Below are 22,693 nucleotides of genomic sequence, written 5' to 3' on the forward strand. Positions count from 1 at the left end.
TGTAATATGGGTTGGCTGTAATATGTCATGCAAGGAAAAGGGGCTATTAACAAGCATGAACAATAATTCCTCAAATTGAAATGGGAATAAGTAAAAAAAAATAAATAAAAATAAAAAAAGTAATAGTTTGGTATTGCAGATCTTTAAGTAAAGAGAAATGGGTAGGAGAGATAGATATTTTACAAATATTTAGAAACCGAGGAAGAAATTTAATCTCTTTATATAAAGATATGTGTGTATGTAGATGGAAATGTTAATTAATATTTTTAGCTATTATCACCTGTAGTAAGGATTGAACCTTCAACCTCCAGTCTCACTTAAAATGGTTGATTTATGCTTTTATTGCAAGATGAGAATAGTAGTCTGAATAATCCAAATAGTACAAAAATATCGATTCTTAATTTAAGCTTGTCACTTAAAAACTAATTGTTGATCAAAGCCTTTATCTGTTGTGCCATTGTGTCTTGTAGTAAAATGAATTTGAACATTTATCTCTTTTTCTTTCTTTTTGTGGTTGTCATTGTTGTACATCTTCATATGCATTTTAAAAATATTCTCATTGTAGGCCTCTTCATCAAGCCACCAGCATCCTGTTACAGTTGAATGAAGACTTTGTGCCACTTCTGTCTGAGGGAGGGCCAGTTTTTAATTATTCTCCCATCAACATCATGGGGTTGCCTCCCCTCACTCCCTCGTTGATGACCAATCCGATGATCGATGTCATTCCATTTCCATCCTACTTTCCTCACCTCTACAACTGCCTGTGCCAAATTAAGCAAAAAGATTACGAAATTGAGTGTCTCAGTTTCTCAAGTGCAAAGACGCCCTGCGAGAAAGCCAAAATGACCAAAGTTCTCGCGCGAGAAAAAGTGTCCATTTTACAGACTTTCTTACAAAAATATGAGATTGACCTCGGCCAAGAAGGAGTGGATCTTCTCCTTCCGTATGTCGAGGAGCTCTTGCAAGGAAATGACACGGCTGTGCAATGCGCGTGGATTCTTTTTGAAACCATGTCACGTCAGCTTGGTCCGGATGTAGCCAAAAATAAATTCTTACCCCAGATTACAAAACTGTACACAGAAGATTATTCCACCCCTAAACACCTGAAACTCTATCATCACAAATTCTTGGTTCAGTTATTGGTGCGATTCCAGTTGCAGACATTCTTGGAGAATTTCTCCACGCTTTTGGTGGAGGCTGTTGCAGGCTACAAGGATTTTATTATTGAGACCGATACAGAACTGCCTGAAGTTGTTGAGTTCCGTCGGCAAAAATCAGAATTTTCTCGTAAAGTCCGTAACCCGATTCCAGCTTGCCCTGAAGAAGTCTCAGAGGATGGTTATCAGGGTAATGGGCAGGATGGCAATGAGAACCATGGTGAAGATGGTGGCGGTCAAGATACGGATGATGATGTTGAAGTCCGGGATGGGTTTCCTACTGTCAATTTTATTATGGAGGACGTTGGAAGTAGCATAGACAAAGGGGACAGTGAAAAGGGCTCTGATTCTGCAAGCTTTGATCAGGATTCTCTGAAGAGTGAAGAGAGTGGATACAAGCGATCGTTACTTGGGATCGATGATGCTGATTCAGTGTTCCAAAGCGGTCGGCGCTTCTCATTTCCTGTATCCATACATGACAGGAATGCAGGTCGGGAGCGCAGTGATAGCGGCAACCACCCACGCACTGACAGCAACGCAAGCGATCGGGATCTGCCGCTGATTGAAAACCTGTCAACTTCAGCTGAAAATGCAGATGTTGAGTTGGAACATTTGGAGCATCTAGTTTCGAGTGAACGGAGTTCTCAATCGGAGGTTGATGAACTTGGTGATAATGAGGATGATGATAACGAAGAAGAAACTGGAAATGATGATGAGGAGGAAGAAAGTGATAAGACGGAAATATATGAAGACTGCCATGTGCTGATGCCTCAGGAAGGAGCATCACCGGGGCAGTCTACTCGGACCGGACGGACTGATTCTGGGATGCCAATTGCTGGGAATGTTCAGCAAGGTTCCATGGTTCGTAGTGAGACTGACGAGTTCACCCGGTGCTTGGCTGGGACAAGCTGGGATGAAATTGTTAATATTCGAGATATGGCAACAGAAAGTGTTAAGTGGTTATGTCACAGACTGGGGCCTTTGTTAGCTGCACGGTACCTGTCATTGAACCTCATTCGTCTGCTGCCTCTTTGCTACCTTGATGAAGAACAGTTCTTACCTGCATTGGAGAATTGTAAGTAACTAAAAAAATAAATGTGATCAATTGGGTCACCTATTGAACTCTGCTTAAATTGTTTGAATCAAGAAAACGAGTTTGCAAAGCCAGTTAAATGTTAAAAAAATAAAGACAAAATTCAGTCTATTTATGTACATCTCTTTATCTTCTTCCCTCTCCAATTATAGGTTAAATAGGGTTACTGTGTGTAATGATATTCCCTTTTATTTATAATGGACTATAATATTTTTATTAAAATATATTTTCTATTAATTTAGTTTTATTTCATAATTGTGCTTTCTTTTTTTTTTTTTCAAAATTGTTAGTAAGTGAATTATTTAAAATTAAAAAAAAATAAATTTGTATATAAAGACTCCTTATAAATTTTTATAAGTTTCTATGATTTTAATACATTTATTTTATAACATTTTTTTTAAATAATCCTATATTTTTGTTTTATCTATTTATATTTAATCTATATTATATTCCTTTTAATCTGTCTGTCCATTCAACTTTTTCTCAAAAACTACTGGGCCAATCTGGCTGAAATTTTGTATGAACATTTGTTATGATTAGGTGCAGCAAACTAAGTATTATGGTATCCGTTCCATGCATAGTAAGAAATAATAGTTATTAATAGGGATTAGTACGTAATGCAAAAATTAGCACAAATTTAATCAACCATCAATTTACCATAAAGCACTCGTTCTAAGTTTCTCTCACTTTTAATGGGATAAAAAATCTACTTCTTTCATAATTGTGATTTTTTTTTCCTTAATTCTTAATGAGCAAATTATTTAAAATTTTCAAAAATAAATTTGTATTTAAAGATTACTTAAAAATTCTTATACGTTTTTAATGCATTTATTTTATAATGATATTTTTTTTAATGATCTCATATTTTATTGATTTATCGGGTTTGTATTACTGTACACATAGATTCGAAAAAGTTGTCAAAAAACAAATATATAACAAATAAATGTTATCAAAGGCAAGATAAGTTACTTTTCTACCTAACTGGATATATTTTTTGTGTTTTTATTCAATGTAACATGTTTATTCAGCTCGAAAAATATACAGTGTTTACCGAGGTATAGGAAAATTCAAAATGGCGCCCGAACACGGTAAGTTTGGGAAAAGGTGTTATAAATAATAAACTAAATAAAATACTGTTAGAAATTTGCTCAATATATGTTACCATGACATAAGTTGACATATATTCGGTGGTTTTTTAATAGTATTTTTTCTAGTTTATTATTTATAACACCTTTTCTCAAACTTACCGTGTTAAAGAGAGAGTCGGGCGCCATTTTGAATTTTCCAATACATCGGTAAACACTGCATGTTTTTTGAGCTGAATAAACATGTTACATTGAATAAAAACACAAAAAATATATCCACTTAGGTAGAAAAGTAACTTCTCTTGCTTTTGATAACATTTATTTGTTATATATTTGTTTTTTGACAACTTTTTCGAATCTATGTGTACAGTAATACAAACCCGATTCATCTGCTTTTTTGGTCCTCCAACAAAAGGAGGGTGAACCTGTGAATTCACCCTTGTCCATTCGTCTTTGTGCACTTTTCTCAATAACTATGCGTTGGAATTTTTTAAAATTTTGCACAAACATTAAACATGTTATAAGTAAAAAAAAAAGTAACAGAACAGATTTTCCGGGAAAACTTCGATTGCCATCCTAGGGGTGCCTTTCAGATTAAAATGAATAAAATTGACACCTTTGTGCTTATTAAAAAAAATTGATGCCCTGGATTTTTATAAGACTTTATGAAAAGTTGTAACTAACTGATTTCTATATAATTTTGTTTGTCTATACTTTGCGATAACTCTTGGGTGTGCCCCAGGGGCTTTTTTAGGGCTAATAAAAACGCCCCATTTTTGGGACTATTTTACCATATTTGTCCAAAATTTCCTGTGTATGTCTATTTAGCAGTTTTTCATGGTGCTGAACTAAAATTTAAATATGTTAAGGCCTTAGGGACTTTTGGGACTAAATGGGGGAGGGGGGTAAATGATTGACTTATCATTTTTTTTTTTTTTTTTTTTTGTATCGTGCAGAACTCAAATTTACATATGTTAAAACCTAAAACTGCACTGTTTGTTCAGTTTCACCAGGATTTAATGTCCCCTGGGAACTTTTGGGGCTAAATGCGATGTGGGTGGGGGCAAATGCTGATCTTAGTCATTTTTTTTTTTTTTTTTATACCTCGTTCACTGTGCACTCACAGGGACCATGCATGCTTCACTAGTTTTTCAATTGCATTCTCCATCTTGACCCCCCCCCCCAGGCTGTTACTGGCTAATTTAACAATAGACCCATCTCTTTTAATGTATATGCTATTCATTTTTCTCGCCTGGTGGTCCTAGTTGTGGGGGTTTGGGGTATTCAATAGTATCACACGGCATAATCACGTTGACATACCAGTTCTAGTCAGTTAAGCAATGTTGAGCCTGGTTAGTACTGGATGGGTGACCATTTGGGAATTCTAGGCGTTGTATGTGCTTTCCGCTTATCTCTGCATTTGTTTCCAGTCATCCTGTACATACATTTCACTTGCCACTGATATTTAACAATGTCAACTCAGGAGAGATGTGGTAGGAGATTGCGCACCTCCTGCCACAAAGATTTCACGTGCAGGCACCCCGTCATGTGTATCCATAGTCTGTCAAACGCTGAAGGAGCCTGTATAGTATCACACTACAACTTTTATAATAAAATTTATTTGGAAAGATGTCTGATCGTTTTTACTTTTATATATAACATAAAGACGATATTTTCCCCGTACTTTAGTGATCACACTAAGGTACAGGAAAAATATCATCTTTATATCTTTGTAAAGTAATAGCATTGTATAAAACATTTCAAAATATGAAGATTTTTAATATATATTTTTTTAAAATTTCTTTTTATAAAGCTGATAATTGTCGAAAGTCGTGCCGTTTAGTCGGTGGTGACGTTTATGCCGTGAAAGTTTTGGAGTGCTTGTCTTTTGTGGCCATACTATACGGAGAACAGGTTATTCTGTTGCAATATTTTACTGCCATGGAAGACATGGTGAGTATATTAATTTCTTTTTTTCTTTTTTTTTTGTAAGAGAGTCACCACTTATCAAGGCGTGAAGGCTACTCGAGGATAAGGGTTATTGAAACTGATCTGTTATTTACTAGTTTAAGTACTCGTCTGTCTTGTTTCTTGAATGTTTGTCTTTCGCATGCACAAATTCAACCGAAACAAATGTTGATGTGTGTATAGATTAGTGATGTTACAAACCAACGCATTTCAGGTGAAACTATTATTACTTGGTTACGTAGTATGTCAAAATTAGTATAAATTCCAAAACATACAAAGAATGATCCAGTAGAAAAATAATTACAAGTAAAAGTGGAATTTGTGGAATTATTGAGTTTTATCATGTTTTAACGTGGAAGAGTGTTGAAACCAATTCAGTATGAACAACTGATTTATCTCCCCTGACTTAAATTAAGGCTCCACCATTTGTAAACATATTTTTAAAGAATGTAATTGTCAATGATTTTTTTCTTTTTTATAAAAATACATTTACCACATCTTCTGCTGGATCATTTTTCGTAATTTAAAAAAATTATACTAATTTCAACATGACACATAAGTTCGTAATGTTTTCACTTGAAATATACATAAGCACCCAAATGTTTTTAGATGAGGCTTTATTGGTGGACCACATTAAAGTTTGAAATGGTGTTTTCACCTGTTACCTTGTGTTACTACATCAGGCTGTCTGAAGATATTGGTTTCCTGATCTAAAATACACCAAACATTGATGTTATTATTTTTTCCTTTCACTACAAAACTCTATCATGTTCTGCAAAGTCAAAAACAAAAACAATTTTCCTTTACAAAACAACCATACCAAACACTATGAATAAATATTTCAGAATATAAAGCATTTAAAGCATAAACATTTTTTTTCTCAGTTTATTGGATTCTGCATTAAATAACCCGAAAAAGATTGCTATGCCGTAAAACAAAACAACTACGCTCTTCATCAATTGCATTATTGCTCATCTACTTTTTGCGATTCACAACTGTTATTTTGCTCTAGATAAACACAACACAATTTCAAGATTCAACTCTCTTATTATTTTATCGACCAGAAAGAAAATATTTTGTGAACCCTTGTATTAATCATCATTTTAATTTAAGGCAACTACTCGTACACATCTCCCAAATTGTTTATGTTGTCTAAAGGCTTATTATAATATGTACTTAGTGTGACCCTTGTCAAAATCCAAACTAGTTAACTTAATTGCTATTGACATAGAGTTCCTTATGTGTACGCAAGGCTTGACGTTGCGAGTAATTTTTTTCAAGTAGCAACTAGAAATAATAAAGTGCTTATCTTTTGACAATTGTTTTTTTCACTGACAGTCTTCCAAAACTAAATAAAAAAAATGTTTTTTCAATCTTTACATTTTAAAAAAATAAAACAAGCAAAGTCGAATTATTTACACAAAAGTTTAATAGAACAATATACTTTTCTTTTTTTTTTTTTAATGAAGGCTGTTTAAAAAAACATCCAAAAAAATTCGAATGTTTATACTTTCAAGTCTCAACATAAAATTCGGTGTATATTTAGAATTGCACTTATTTAAAAAAAAATATATATATATATATATATATATATAGAAAAATCTTTATGATGTACGTACTCGTCACGGGTGTCATATTCCAAAAATGATGTGGGTTTGGCTAGTAATTTAGTTGTCAAAGTTAAACTAGAGATAAATTTGTCCGTACAAATTAACTGTGGGAATATCTTCAAGTAATTACAATATGCATAAAATAAAATTACAATGGTTTCAAATGTCCCTTCTACAAACCAATAAAAACTTTTGCATCAACTTGGTATATAATTTTCTGTCTTTAACTTGCGGTTTAATTCTTATTTCATTCTCAATTTTTTGGCATTTTTTATCTGCCCCTTTCTTTTCTTTATTTTGAAAATTAATTACTTAACATTAATACATTATTTTTTTTTGTAAAATAGAAACTATCTACTTAATGATGGTTTCCGATTTTGAAAACGGAAATTACTCCAGACAAGTTGTGAAGCCACTTGATGTAATAAGGAACTAACAAGAATGAAAGTTTGTCATGAATCAAGTTCTTTAATTTGTAAACCGGGGAAGGTTCTTTTAAGTCTATTTCTTATGATTTAATTTCAGTCAGAAAATGTCTCCACATGGTGTGATCATTGATGTCTGCTCTGCTCTCTCAAGATGGCTACACTTAGCACGTCATCTCGTGCTGTTTTCATGTAAAGACATATAACCATTGGCGGAGTTAAATCAGGGGAGGTAACTCAATTCTACATTTATAGAAAATGTTATTTCCCTTTGACCATGTTATCGTCCTAGCTTTAGTCTTGAAAAGACCAAGGCTATAAAGTAGGAAGAAAGCGGTCAAAACGTTGTCTAAAGTCAGATTTGTTACTTATTAGCTGTAGTACTCGTCTGTGTTTTGTTTCTGGAATGTTCGTCTTTTGCCAACCCAACCGAAACAATTTTTTTTTTTTTTTTTTTTTAATGAAACTTTATTGGTGGACTACATTTTAATTTTGAAATAGCATTTTCACCTATTGTATTATCGCTCATCTACTTTTTGAAGCTCATCACCTGTATTTTGCTCCCAAATATAAAGAAAATTCAACACCGTTTCATGGTTCAACTCGTTTACTATTTTTCCAGCCTAAAGGAAAAAAAATTAATGAATCATTGTATTAATCAGCATTTTGATTTAACACATTCAGCCTTACATCTCCCGAGATGTTTATGTTGTCTAAAATCAAGTCTAGTCTAAGGGGGAACAGAGACAATTGGAGACTGTTGTTTCTCACTTGTGACGTCACCCAATATCTCCTTGTTGGAATTAAGTTGTACACCATCCACTACGTACCTAAAAAACGGAGCTATTAATCTGGCATAGTGAAATGAGACAAGGAGAAAGAAGCAACCTTAGTAGAAGTTAGTGTCCCCAATCATGATATGACAAACTGAGCTGAGAGGTAAAAGATAGGAAAATATCAAGGTCTTATGCATGACATGAAAAGAAACTGGAATCTTAGAAAGATTTTCATCGTTCTAGTAATTATAGGAGCAACTAGGCTCATGTATTTTCTTTACTTATAATTGCTGCTGTCAGTACCAATTTGAATAAAAATCGAGAAAGACTGTCAACATCTCTTCTGTAAGAAAAGGGCTGGTGGGAAGAGAATAGATCATCTATTAGATTGCAAAATCGATTTTGCCTGTCAATGCTAGAAAGAGTGTTCTTAGTGTCACCTCCTCAGATGTGGCAGCAGTAGTTTTATATGGTGGTAAAAGTTTTCTAGAAATCAGTTATATAAGGTACTTTTTAACAAGGACAACAAATTAGTCACTTTGATTCTTGCAATGTGTGATTTACTTTTCACAGGTTGCCGCTGCCGAAAAAGAAATGACTCCAGCCACTGAAGCCGGCTTGATTGCCTCTCTTGTTTTAATGCGTTCCATGATTCCGTTATTGTCCGAAAAGACCCTTATGGATTTGTTACAGGTAAGTTTTATTTTATGTTGTTCCTTTATTTAATTTATACCAACAAATGTTACATGTTGCAAAGCAGGAAATGATATGCCACAATCTCTTAGAAATCCCGCCCCCCCCCAACTGTTAATGGATATAATCTTTATTTGAAAAAAATAGATTAGATTTTATTTGTATTATTCAAATGATTATTCTCATCTAGGGTGTTATTTTCACAACGTTTTTAGCTGATATAACAAGTAACCTTCTTTAGGTGTATCTTATTTAACTTGTGAATCTTTCTGTTGAACTTGAGAATATCAACAAAAAGATTCAAGTTTGATGATACACTGGAAAAGGTTGGTGGTTACATCGGGCGGAATGTTGTGTGAATTACACTGAAGATGAGAACTGTAGTCTAAATTTACAAATTTCAGAAACAAGAGATTTGAAATTGAAAAGCAATTGTATTTTTGAGATTTGTAACTTAATGGATAAAATTCGGTTATAAAAGTTATACTCTTCTGAAGGTTGAAGGTTCAATCCTTAGTGCAAGCAACACTAAAATACAATTGTAACTTAGGATTTCTACCTAGTTATGGTTGATAAAATGAGAGAAAGCTATCCTTTCATTCATTCATTTCATTTATAGCCTTGATCCCCTGGAGGGGTATAGGCCATCCACAACAGCCCACCAGCATCCATGGTCCTGGGTGATTCGCTCCAGCTACCCCCAGAAATAGCTAGTCTGCTTGGCGTCCGCCTCCAAGTCTCTTAGCATCCTTTCGGCTTTGACCACAGAACGTCATACTTTCTGCAGGTACAGGACCTTCCTCTCCCAGAATCGGAGCCTCTCAGGTTTTTGTGGATGCTTTTGTAGCAAGGAGTTATTTTTTTTGGGTGAGGGTGCTAGCTCCACGTCGAACCTTCCCAGATGGTAAGTGGAGAGCTCTTAGTCTGGCTTCTACCCATTGACCTGTCCGGCATGGGTGGCCCTGCCAGGAGATTCATCTCCTGTTGGCTTAGCTCTTGGGGTCACTGAGGCACGCAAGCTTCTCAACCAATACCAAAGTTGCACTCCCTTTGGGAAGCGTACTACTCTTGTGGATTAAATAAAGAGTTCTATTTGAAATTCTGAGTTTAACAGAAACATTCCAGAGTTCAATAAAGATTCCTACATTCGACAAGATACACCTGAAGGTCAGAGGTTACCTTGGCCAAAACATTTTGAAAATAACACTCAAGATGAGAACAGTAGTCTGAAGAATCCAAATTATACAAAACTTAAAATGATTTTTTTCAAACATAATAAAACACATGATTTTAAACTATGATGATAGTGAATTTATTATGTTGCTTGACTGTGATTTCTAGTGTCCATGTTGGAATTCCATCCTATAATGTTCTGTTTATGAAGGGCAGATAATCCTGTTTCAAGGTTTCTTAACAAGGGCAGATATTTTCAAGATATAAAAAAGGGGTCTTGTCCAGAATTCCTCGTATATTAAAAAAGAAAAAATAAAGAAAAATCTGTATGATGAAAATATCATATTCCAAAAATTACATACATTGATCAAATAGTTATATTTTTAAATAAGATGATCAAATTTTATGAGTAACTGAGGAACATCGGTCTCGTATCACCGTTTTAAAAACAATTTCAAGAAATAAAAGGAGATAATTCAACAATAATCCAAACTTGCAAGTTTTGTGTTGTAATGCCTATGAAATCATATTAATCATTAAAAAATTATTTTCTTTATAAGAATAAAAGGACTTGATCAATTTATATGATTTTTGGAATATAACATTTTCGTTTCACCATGGGTACGTACTTCATACAGATTTTTTTATTTTTGGTTTTTAATATAAGGGGAATTTCAGACAAAGACCATAAAAATGTTACCCCTCTTTAAGCATACAAATGTTTTTAAATAAAAGATTCCCCATCTCCTATAACCTGAAAGAAATTAGCAGGCACGTAAAAAATATATCAACAGACAAATTTATATTATTAGTTTAGTTTTAAATCTGAGGCCCACATTTCTGAGAAATGAGATTTTAATTTTCACCTGTTTTGACCTTCAGTTGACTTAGATCTTAAACTCTATGTTGACAGTTTTAATTAGTAAAAATCTTGACTTAATCATTTCTTTTTGTTTTAATCTTTTTTCTTTTCATTTTCAGGATACAAAGGTTCACAATATTCTTCATTCCGTTATCCGATTGACTGCCTCGAATATGCGCTTCCCCAGTGGCCATCTTGCACGCAGCCTCATTTGCCACAAGCTCATCGATGTCATTTACATTATCGGCGTGCGTATTGGATTAGAGATGACACGTAAACATTTGACCAGCACCATGCAGCTGTTTTTTGACTCCTTCTTCCAAGTTCACTGCCCGGATGCATGTCCGAACAGCACTCTTGAAGAATCCTTCACTAAATCTCAAGAGTTATGTGCCACTTCCTCTGCTCACCTTTCCAAATTGAAAGCCAAAGAAAAATCATCGGGATCTGGAGATAGTGAGTATTTGTAGAATGTTGCTTAGCAATAGCATCCTTTAAAAAGTTTCTTTTGTATCTTTCCTTTCTTTTTTTTTTTTTTTAATTTGATAGAAATTGCTGCAAGCAAGGTATGAAACCACTCAATGTAAGAAACTAAAAAAAACTACTTACAGATCAAAAACTAGCCAAGATAAGTGTTAGATGGATGGATTCCGACCCAGAAAACAGGTGCAACAAGTTATCCAGTATGGTTGACAGGCGATGACTTTAGGAGTCAACTTAAGCCCTATGTAAACAATGGTTGGTAGGTTTCAAGATGTGATGCAGGTGTGTATTCCAATCTAGAAAACAGCAATGTCAGAAACATTGCTTATAGATGCCTCTGTTTTATCGCAAGGGACAATGGATATCTTTTGTAAGGGTTGCTGCGCGTGTAATTGTGAGGTAAGAGTTTTGCAATCACCACTCACACCTCTCCTGAATTGGCACTACTTGAGTCTAGTGGCAAGGAGAAGTGCTAGATGACTGGAAACAATGCCGAGATAAGCGGAGAGCACATACATACTTTCTGCTCTTTTAGTTAAGTTTAGACATGAGTTGTAGATGCAACAGCTTATCCAGTATAATTGATAGAAGATGACTTTAGGTGTTGATTTAAACTTTATATGAAGGATGGTTGGTTAGTTTGATAAAAAAAATACAGCGTTATGTATTTGTTTTTGTCTCCTTTTTCCAAGTTCTGTGCCTAGATGCAACTTGCTTAAAAATTTTAAAAATAAACTCGAGAGTTATATGCCCCATTCTCCGCTTGCCTTTCCACGTTAAAAGCCAAAAGAAAAATCAGTGGATTTTTTCCTTGGCATCAAAATCAACAGAACTTAGACCATTTCTGAAAGGGCCATCACCATCATATCATAAGCTTCTGAGGAGCACATTGACCTGCAAAAAATGCCTGGGCAGTCCCGTCAGCATTCCTTAGTAAGGGTGCCTCAAGCAACTAACAATAAATTAACCCCTTTTCAAAGAGAGAAGGCAAAGTCTCGAGAGTAGACCTCCTAAAACAGCACAGGACCAGCATTATACCACAATCAACATAGAAAATGTTGATTGTGGTATAATGCTGGTCCTGAAAATGTTGATTGTGGTATAATGCTAGTCCTGAAAATGTTGATTGTGGTATAATGCTGGTCCTGAAAATGTTGATTGTGGTATAATGCTGGTCCTGTGCTGTTTTAGGAGGTTTACTCTCGAGACTTTGCCTTCTCTCTTTGAAAAGGGGTTAATTTATTGTTAGTTGCTTGAGGCACCCTTACTAAGGAATGCTGACGGGACTGCCCAGGCATTTTTTGCAGGTCAATGTGCTCCTCAGAAGCTTATGATATGATGGTGATGACGATAAACACATTGGATTAATCGCGATTAATTTTACCTAATATGTTGTAAATATATATATATATATATAAATAGGGTGGAATGATAAGTGCTTCCCTAAAGAAAACAACACTACAGCTTTATTTTAAAACTTTCATTGAAAAAAATCAATTCCTGTAATTTGATTAGGTAGTAGAGCTGACATCTATTCAAGGTAGCCGCCTTCAGCATCAATCACCAATACAGGCCCAGAACTGGGAGCATGCCTTTTTCACAAGTGCCGGTGGGAGCTCAGCAAATACTCGGTGGATGGCTGCAATCAGGCTTGCTTTGATGTTGTGGAAGGTACACTTTGGTGCTGTCTTTGAAAATGTGAGGTGGCATGATGTGGCCTTCACTTGAAATCACACCAAAAGACACTAACCATGGCTGGAAACTTTGTTTTCATCACCCTGGGCACGTCCCTGTTATTTGTGGCAATTCAGCAATGCATTTTGAGGGTGCTGGCAATGGTCCTGTTGTCATAACTTGGATTGGTAGAGAGCATGAGCGGCGCATCTTCGATCTCACTCATTGAACATTGGGGTTCGTATTACTGTACACATAGATTCGAAAAAGTTGTCAAAAAACAAATACATAACAAATTTTATCAAAGGCAAGATAAGTTACTTTTCTACCACACTGGATGTATTTTTCGTGTTTTTATTCAATGTAACATGTTTATTCAGCTCGAAAAGCATATTGTGTTTACGGATGTATTGGAAAATTCAAAATGGCGCCCGACTCTCTCTTTAACTCGTTAAGTTCAGGAAAAGGTGTTATAAATAATAAACTAGACAAAATACTGTTAGAAATTCCCTCAATATATGTTATCGTGACATAAGTTGATATATATTCGGTGTTTTTTTAATAGTATTTTGTCTAGTTTATTATTTATAACACCTTTTCCCAAACTTATCATGTTAAAGAGAGAGGCGCCATTTTGAATTTTCCAATACATCGGTAAACATTGCATGTTTTTCGAGCTGAATAAACATGTTACATTGAATAAAAACACAAAAAATGTATTCAGTTTTGTAGAAAAGTAACTTATCTTGCCTTTGATAACATTTATTTGTTATATATTTGTTTTTTGAAAACTTTCGAATCTATATGTACAGTAATACAAACCTGAACATTGTGTTACTTTCAGACATGATAGAAGGCTCCTATCCCTCTTGAGATTTGTACACAACTAGCCAACTAGTAGATGGTCTGCAACAAAAAAAAAGAAAACTTGTTTTCATCAAATGGAATTATGTTGTCTTTTCTAGGGCAACAATTTTATTGATCCACCTTGTGTGTGTGTATATATATATATATATATATATATATATATTTTTTTTTACACAGGAGTCACCTCTTATCAAGGCCCAGAGGCCACTCGAAGACAAGGGTTAATGAGTATACATTAGCCAATGTGATTATAGTGTAGTAAACCTAAGTAGTGGGAATTTCGTCAAATTAAGTATAAAACTATTTTTAATTGTTGCTAGGTTTAAGTTTTAGAGATGATTGGTCGGATTGTGTGACTTTTTTTTTTTTACACAGGCATCAACACATAATCAAGGCCAAGAGGTCACTCGAGGATAAGGGTTAAAGAGTGTACAGTAATAATTGGACAATATAGTAATTGTTAGTAATGAAAATTCGGTAAATTTGATAACTTATATGGAACGGCTCATCAAGAACTTATTTACATTAGATTTGAAGACAACCATATTGTAGTCAGCCGGAAAGCAGGAAAACGGAAGACAATTCCACAGGCGTGCAGTTCTAAGAAAGAAACTTTGTCCATGGAATCTACGTTTAGGTTTAGGCACAGATAAAGAGTGGGGGGAATTATTGATAGTGTTTACAGCTAGACGAGTGTTTCTTGTGAAAGTTTGGCGAGGGGGGGGAACCATAGACTGAAGCTCAGTCGAACACTTTCCATGAAAATAATGATACATCAGAGACAAACTCGCAACATCTCTTCTGTGAGATAGAGGGTGCAGGAAAGAGAAAAGGACATCTACGAGGCTACGAAGTCTATTTTGAACTTTATCAAGGCAGGACAAGTCCTTTCTAGTAGCTCCTGCCCAGATGTGGCAACAGTATTCTATCCTTGGACATACCTGACTCTTTTATAGATAAAGAATTGCATCAGCAGTGAGATATCTACTGGATTGATAGAAAGATCCCACCATTTTTCCAGTGGTCTTGGCAACAGATTTGATGTACGTGTTCCATGTAAGATCAGAAGTAAAGGTCAAGCCTAGAAGCTTGTCAAAACTTGAGGCCTTCTGAAGACAAGAGCCATTCATTTCAATTGATGCCAGATATGGATCAGAGTGTTGATGATGTAAAGAGAGAAGCTTGGTTTTAGATGCATTAAAAGTAACCAACCACTCCTTTCCCCATTGTACCACGTGCTCAAGATCAGAGGAGAGAGAATCGGAGAGAACTTGGTCGTTTACTGTCTTAGATGTGCTACCATAAATGGTAGTGTCATCAGCATAAATGTCTACAAATGATGTAAGGATGTGATTTGGAAGATCATTAATGTAGATCAGGAATAGAGTTGGGCCCCTGAGGGACTCCAGCATTGGTACTGTGAGCTTCTGATTTTTGCCCCTCAACTACTACTCTTATGAACCTATCAGAAAGAAATGATTTAATAATTGAGAAGACATTTCCAACTATACCATAGCTAGAGATCTTGTGAAGTAAACCTTTATGCCATACTCTATCAAAGGCCTTAGATATATATATATATATATATATATATATATATATATATATATATATATATATATATATATAGTTATCTTTAATAATAAATAGTAATGTATAGTGATAATTAGTAAGATTGTATATCTAAAAATAAAAATAGGTTTAAAGTTTCCAAAATTCATGCTAGAATTGTCAGCAAAATAAAGTATTAAGTGAATTTCAGTTCTAAGTGAAACGCTTCTGGAGTTGAAGGTTCAATTGTCAATGTGAATGATGCTAAGAGTACAATTGCGAATTACTAAATGGAAGCCTGCTACCCCCCCCTGGGGTAAGATAAAGGGTTCTGTTCGAAATTCCTAACGAATTCCTGAGTTCGACAAGATACACCTGAAGAAGATCAGAGGTTACATTAACTGAAATGTTTTGAAAATAACCCTCCAAATGAGGACAGTAGTCTGAATAATCCAAATAACACAAATTATCAAACCTCATGTCAAAAATTCAAAAAAATAAGGGAGAGAGAGAACTTAACACTTAGTGCAGACAATAATAACTAAAGAATAACATAGAAATAATTAAAACTTCTACTTGGTCATGACAGAGGAACAGGAACAATCCACCTCCTATGGAATTTCTAACCAAAATAAAAAATTCGGTTTTTGTCTTTTGCAGATGGAGAATCCGAGGAACTTTATCGGAATATCAAAAACGATAGTAGAAGTCACGAATACAAAATTGGTTCTTCAGTGAACATCCATGATCCATATCAGTCTTCGCCTCCACACACCTTCCACAGATTGAAAAACCGTGTAAAACGTACCAATGTGACTGCTGGTGGAGTCGCTTGCAGTGCATCACCCGTTGCTGTTGGTATTTCATCTAAGCAGAAGTCAGCAGGTAAATTATCTGGTCGACTGATCATTTTTTTTTATTTAGGGATTTCACGAGCTTCCTCTCATGCTCTGCTAACTCATTTAGGAAGCACAGTGTTACTTAAGGCATCTATGATCCCAGCAATGAAGCACAGTTAAAGGGATTCTTTTCCTTAAGTTTGTTGTTGTACATCCAATTGATCATAGCGCGGTTATTACTTTGAAGAAGCATTTAGAGAAGAAAATATTTTATGTTTCTGAATAAGTAGTAAGATTGTACATCTAAAAACAAGAATAGGTTTAAGGCATCCAAAATTGATTCTAGAATTGTCCATAAGGACCCATGACATAGTAGATAAGGTACTTGGTAAAATTCTGTAAATGAGACTCTTCTGGTTCAATTCTTAGTGCGGGTGATACTCTGAGTACAATTTAGAATTATTTCTATCCGGTCATAGCTGATGGAACAAATGCAAATTATTTAAAACTGGTGGAATGATAGCATGCTACCCTCATTGATTAAATAAATGGTTCTGTTTGAAATTCTATGCAGATTCCTTAGTTCGGCAGAAGATTTCCGAGTTCAACAAGATACACCTAGAGAAGGTCGGAGATTACTTTGACAGAAATGTTATAAAAAAAAAAAAGTAATCCTTAAGATGAGAACTGTAGTCTGAATGATCTAAATAATACAGAAAATGTTTTATATACATCAGATGGGAATATTTGTTTACCAGTGCATAAGTCATCCATAATCCAACTAATACCAAGTTTTGATGAATCACAGTTGAAGGGACTTTTTTCTGCTACTTTGCTGCTACACATCCATCTGGTCATGGCACAGGCATTACTCGGAAGATCAGAGAACAAAATATTTTAAATATGTGCAAGCGGAAATATTTATTTTAGCTAATTTTATAAATGTTAAGATGTTTGTTTGTTGCTAGCAATTAATGTCTATGAAAATCACTTTCACAATAATTAAACTTTCTACAGCCACTGTAACACACATATATATGCATGTGTCTATTTTATATATATATATACTCATGAGCAAAAAAAAAAAAATGAGCCAAACAAATTTTATACATTTTATTGCACTAAAAGCTATATTGAACAAAGAACAATTGAACAAGGAAACTTAAACGAGACTAATAACACAAAACAAGACATTTACTTTAATAAATGCTTAGGATGGAATCGCATTCTCTCTTGGTTTCTTTAAAAAATCAATCCTTTTAGACATGCTCTCAACCAAAGTGGAACACTGTGAAGAGGAGATGCTATTCCATTCGCTTTGCACAGCTTCCCACAGTTGTCATTGTTCAAAAAGGTTCTTCCATCCAATGCACGAGATATTATGGACCAAATATTCTCAATTGGGTTTAAATCGGGACTTTGACCTGGCCAAAATATCACATTAATTGAATTATGAGAAAACCATTTTTTGTGACTTTAGCAGTGTGTGCAGGGGAATTATCATGTTGAAAAATAATGTTCTGAGATATTCTCAACTTCTGGATACTTGGTAACAGTCCTATTTCTAATATTCGAATGTATTCCTTTGCATTGATTGACTTCTCACATCTAATAAGTTCCCCAACTCCTGCTGCAGTAAAAGATCCCCATACCATTATCCCTCCATTCCTGTGTTTAACTGTCATTTTTATGCAACTTGGCGAAAATCTTTTTCCAGTTCTTCGAATGCACTGTTTGGGAGCATCACTAACAAGACAAAATCTTGATTTATCTGACCAGAGAATATTCCTGATCCAGTCTGTATCTTGCTATAACACGAGAAAAATCTCTTTCTATCATTGATGTTCTTATTAGATAAAAATGGCTTCTTTGCACACCTTTTAGAAGAAAATCCCATTTCTTTCATTTGTCTAGATATTGTATATCTAGAAAGAAAATTTCCGGCTCCTGTTTTGAATTGTTTGCTATGGTCAACATAAGTTTTCTTTCGATCCTTCAAAACAGTTAATTTCAGCCTGTGGTCATCCTTCAAAGTTGATGCTCTGAGGCGATCCAGAATTTCTTTTTACAGAGCATTCGACTTTGAACCTTCGACCAATTTGCTTTATTACAGAAAGAGATGTTTTCACATTTTCTTTTCTTAAAATATCAAAAATTTGCTTGTAAATTATTTTGGACTGCCTTAATCCTGCTATTTGATTTTTTATATCCTCAGCAAGATGCAGTCTTACCATTTTTAGGATTAATTTTTCCACTTATTATTATATGCTATAATAATAATGATCTGTAAAATGGAAATTTTCAGTTAAAATTAACAAAAATTCATGGAAGAATATTGAAAAATTGATTACTTCCTTCTTTCACTCTTGGCCCATTTTTTTTGCTCATGAGTGTATATGTATATATATATAAATATATATATATATATATATATATATATATATATATATATATAAAAAAATGAATTTTTGAAATGCTTTTGAATTACAGATTGTATAATACTGTAAACCTAATTTTGAGAAAAATGTTATAGTTTACTTGCAGCATTGTGCATAGTGAGAAAGTAGTTTTATTTGTATTTGAATGCGGTTCGTAAGAAATACAGTGGACGGAAGTTAGCATATAAAAGAATAATGACAATATTAGAAGAAATTTTCAATAATTTTCAATTATATTACGTTTATTTGCCAACATAATGTGTCATAAAAGATGACAGGTGTTGATGTCCCGAATTTTCAAGATTAGCATCTCTTATTCAGAGGGGAAAATAAACAAAAAAACATATACAACTGTTCGGCAAGGCTTTCCTTTGTCTATTTTATTTATTTATTTTTATTCATTTCTTTATTTCTGGACGTCAATATCGCAGAATGGTCGTCAAATCAATTTCCAGGATATAAGTTGTGATAAATGTGGGACTGCTTTGGCCAAACAGACATCCAAAACAACTAAATTAACAATACATCACCCATGGTTGACCCTGACTGACGGAAGCCTACTGTATAAGGTGGCTTCAATAAGTTTCCAGACTTTTTTTTATGGGCACTTATTGATAGTGCACACATGAAACTTTAGTCCTCTTTGAAGTAATCTCCTCCGGCTGCAATGCACTTGTACTGTTCTAACAATTTCTGAAAGTCCTCTTCTGTGAGTGTGTCAATGCATCACAGCCTCTTTCATCTCCTCAATTGTCTTATAATGACAGCCTCTAAAGTTTTCTTGGAGCTTAGGGAATAACCCAGTCACAGGGAGTAAGGTCTGTACTGCAGGATCTGAATTGATCAGCTCGCTGCTGTCATGACAACATCTTTCTTTCTGATCTTTTCTGAGCACCCTTGGGACAAACTTTGTGCAAATCTTCCGCATCTACAGTTACTTGCGAATAATTGTGTGTACAGTTTATACACTGACAGCAAACTTTGCACTTATTGCCTTTATAGACAAATGATGGTTCTTATTCGCAAAATTCTTTATTTGGCAAATCAACTCTGTTGTTTTGACTTCCTTATTCCTCCCACACCTCTCGTCATCCCTCACAGACTTCCTGCCTTCCTGGTCCTGGATATGACCTTAAACTATATCCAGTGGTGAGGCCCCAGCTTGTGGGCTTTGGGGAGTGTGGAGCGACCCTTTTATTACCATTGCTCCCAGGTCCACTCTGACCCGGAGTGGTAGTACCTGTTAGGGTTCCAACTATGGGTTAAATAGAAACCAACTTGAAAACAACAAATATATTCCATTAAAAATTTTTTCTTCAAAATCTTTGGATTTGGCATTAAATAACCTGAAAAGGGTTGATATGCCGTAAAACAACCAACCAACTAACCAACCAATCCTGCCTTCCTTGAATCTCTTATGCCACTCAAAAACTGATGCTCAATTCATGCAAGATGGTCCAAAAGGCAGTCTAAAACATTTCATATGTTTCTGTGGCAGTTTTTCCAAGTTTAAGACAGAATTTCATTGTATATCATTCTTCTAAAGTGCCCCACGTCCAGATTGCATTTGTGTAATTCACCAGCTGTGACAATCAGGCTTTAGTAGAGTGCATTCCAATTCTTGCTGTAGCTGTTCATTTAAACCTGAAACCATCAAAATTTATCAGTTATCTCATAAGATGTATAGCAATAACATATTGAATTTTCAAGAGTCTACAACAATTTTAAATGCCTGTATAAAAAAAGTCTAAACTTATTTAAGGCACCTCATATTTATTAAATTAACACAACTGTATCTTTTCTTTCTTTTTCCTTTAACAGACTCTCAGCCTGAATCACGAGTTGCTACTCTAGGTTCTGATGATCAACAAGACTTGGTGATGGAGGAGATGAAGAAGGTGTTTACCCCAGAGCTGGCTCACACAGCCTACATTCCTTTGTGTCAGATATTTGGCAGGTAAGAAACTGAATCCTGTTTTAAGATGATAAATTTACTAAGAAAACTTGGGAGTCACAACTTATCCAAGCCTAGAGCCACTCTAGGATAATGCTTAATGAGATAATGAGACAGAAATGATTACCAGTCGAAAGATGAAGAACACTATGGGAGTATTAACAGTGATCAATTGGTGTTAGATTACTTACAAGATGTTTAATGACAAGAATTTGTAGATGCTAGAAAGTCATTTTTTGTTGTGGTAGAAAGATGAGTTCTTGCTGTGAATGCCTTACAAGGAGAAACCAAAGCTTGGTTATTTTTTGTTAAAGAGTACAAAAGTAAAATTGAACACTTACTAAGTGGTCATTCCACAGTCAATTGTTGCATGGGTTTTAGAAATTGATTTTCAAATAAACATCTCTCTGGTTTATCCCTTTTTCTCTCAATCCCATCCTTATCACTTTGTCATGTTTTCCTTGGTGTTTACCTGTGAAATTACCCTACTACATCTCTCTATACAGTTCAGATTCAATCTTCCTCTGAGGTCATCAGATCTAAGCCCGTGTTTAACATTCAATTGACATCCATTGTATCATTTTCATATCATTTTCGGGTACTTGTGCAGAATTTGAACCAGAAGTAACTCACTGGCCGTTCGGTTTTACTCAGAACATGACACCAACCACCAGCTTTCACTGAGTATTGCTGATTATCAAAGTGTAACAATGCTACTCAAGAAAATTCTGAGAAAACAAATATAAAATCACCAGAAAACAAATATAAAATCACCAGAAAACAAATATAAAATCACCAGAAAACAAATATAAAATCACCAGAAAACAAATATAAAATCACCAGAAAACAAATATAAAATCACCAGAAAACAAATATAAAATCACCAGAAAACAAATATAAAATCACCAGAAAACAAATATAAAATCACCAGAAAACAAATATAAAATCACCAGAAAACAAATATAAAATCACCAGAAAACAAATATAAAATCACCAGAAAACAAATATAAAATCACCAGAAAACAAATATAAAATCACCAGAAAACAAATATAAAATCACCAAAAACAAATATAAAATCACCAGAAAAAGAAAGAATAAAGAAAAAAAAAAAACAACAACAGTTTCTGTTTTATTCTTGTAACAAATTTTTTTCTTTTTTTTTTTTGTTGATCAGCCAAATTTTTTTGGCCAAACAAAATTAGGCTTTATTTATTTAAAAAAAATATGAATCCCCCCCCAAAAAAAAAAATTGGTATTCTTAGAATACCAATTTTTTTTTCATATTTTTTTAAATAAAGGTTTTAAAGAAAGCATTTTTTTATGCATTTTTCATATATTATTTTTTTTTTCATTTTTTTATAACTAATGTAAAGTAAACTTTTCTTTTTCTTTTCATGAAAATTTTTTTCCCCCCTGTAGGGTAGGGCTGGGCAACCGAATTTTTAAAATTAAATTAAGACAGCCGGGAGATTCCCTTAGGATTTGGTAAACTTTTGTATCAGACAAAGTCAAAATGGGGTGAAAACAGACAGCGGATGTGGGAGAAACTTCACCAACACAACTGAGTAGCTTTCCGATATATGGTTTAAGATGGAGACAAAAAGATCATTACCAAATTTCTGTCTCCACATAAACTCAAAAAGATAACTGTCAAAAAGCTCCTGGTTCGTCCTGTTGATTTATTTATTTTTTTGCAATATTTTCTCCAAAGATCGTCTGCTTCTTTGTTGTGCATTGATCGGCATCTTACATCAGATTACGGTCAAACTTGAGCGCATGACATCATGTTCCGCCGAACAAAGTTGAGTGGACAATTAGTTACGACTGGTTCAAATTCTGCACAAGTACCCATTTTTGTTCATGCAACACATATCCTTAATCCAACCATTATCACACTATGTACACATGTCTGCTAGATTCTTCCTTTTGTTGACATTGATAATGCTCCACTGGCTAGTAATGGCACAAGTTACTTGAACTTACTCAATTCACTCTTAAATTTTTTTCAGTCTGCAACCCCAGCATGCAGAAATTTAAATGTATG

The 22,693-nt window shown here is 34.4% G+C and overlaps 1 protein-coding gene across 1 annotated transcript in view; it reads left to right on the forward strand.

Annotated features, from left to right (window-relative positions):
* The window catches only part of LOC145256214 (WD repeat-containing protein 81-like), a 131,103-nt gene that overhangs the window by 63,610 nt on the left and 44,800 nt on the right, over positions 1–22,693 (forward strand). The window contains exons 9-14 of the mRNA XM_080114830.1: positions 566–2,232; positions 5,149–5,288; positions 8,688–8,807; positions 10,962–11,298; positions 16,078–16,302; positions 20,516–20,651. Coding sequence (XP_079970956.1) covers positions 566–2,232; positions 5,149–5,288; positions 8,688–8,807; positions 10,962–11,298; positions 16,078–16,302; positions 20,516–20,651 — 2,625 coding nt within the window. The remainder of the gene's footprint in view (positions 1–565; positions 2,233–5,148; positions 5,289–8,687; positions 8,808–10,961; positions 11,299–16,077; positions 16,303–20,515; positions 20,652–22,693) is intronic.

This window comes from Euprymna scolopes, chromosome 32, assembly GCF_053919585.1.
Source record: "Euprymna scolopes isolate OS-2025 chromosome 32, ASM5391958v1, whole genome shotgun sequence".
Classification (NCBI taxonomy): Eukaryota; Metazoa; Mollusca; class Cephalopoda; order Sepiida; family Sepiolidae; genus Euprymna; species Euprymna scolopes.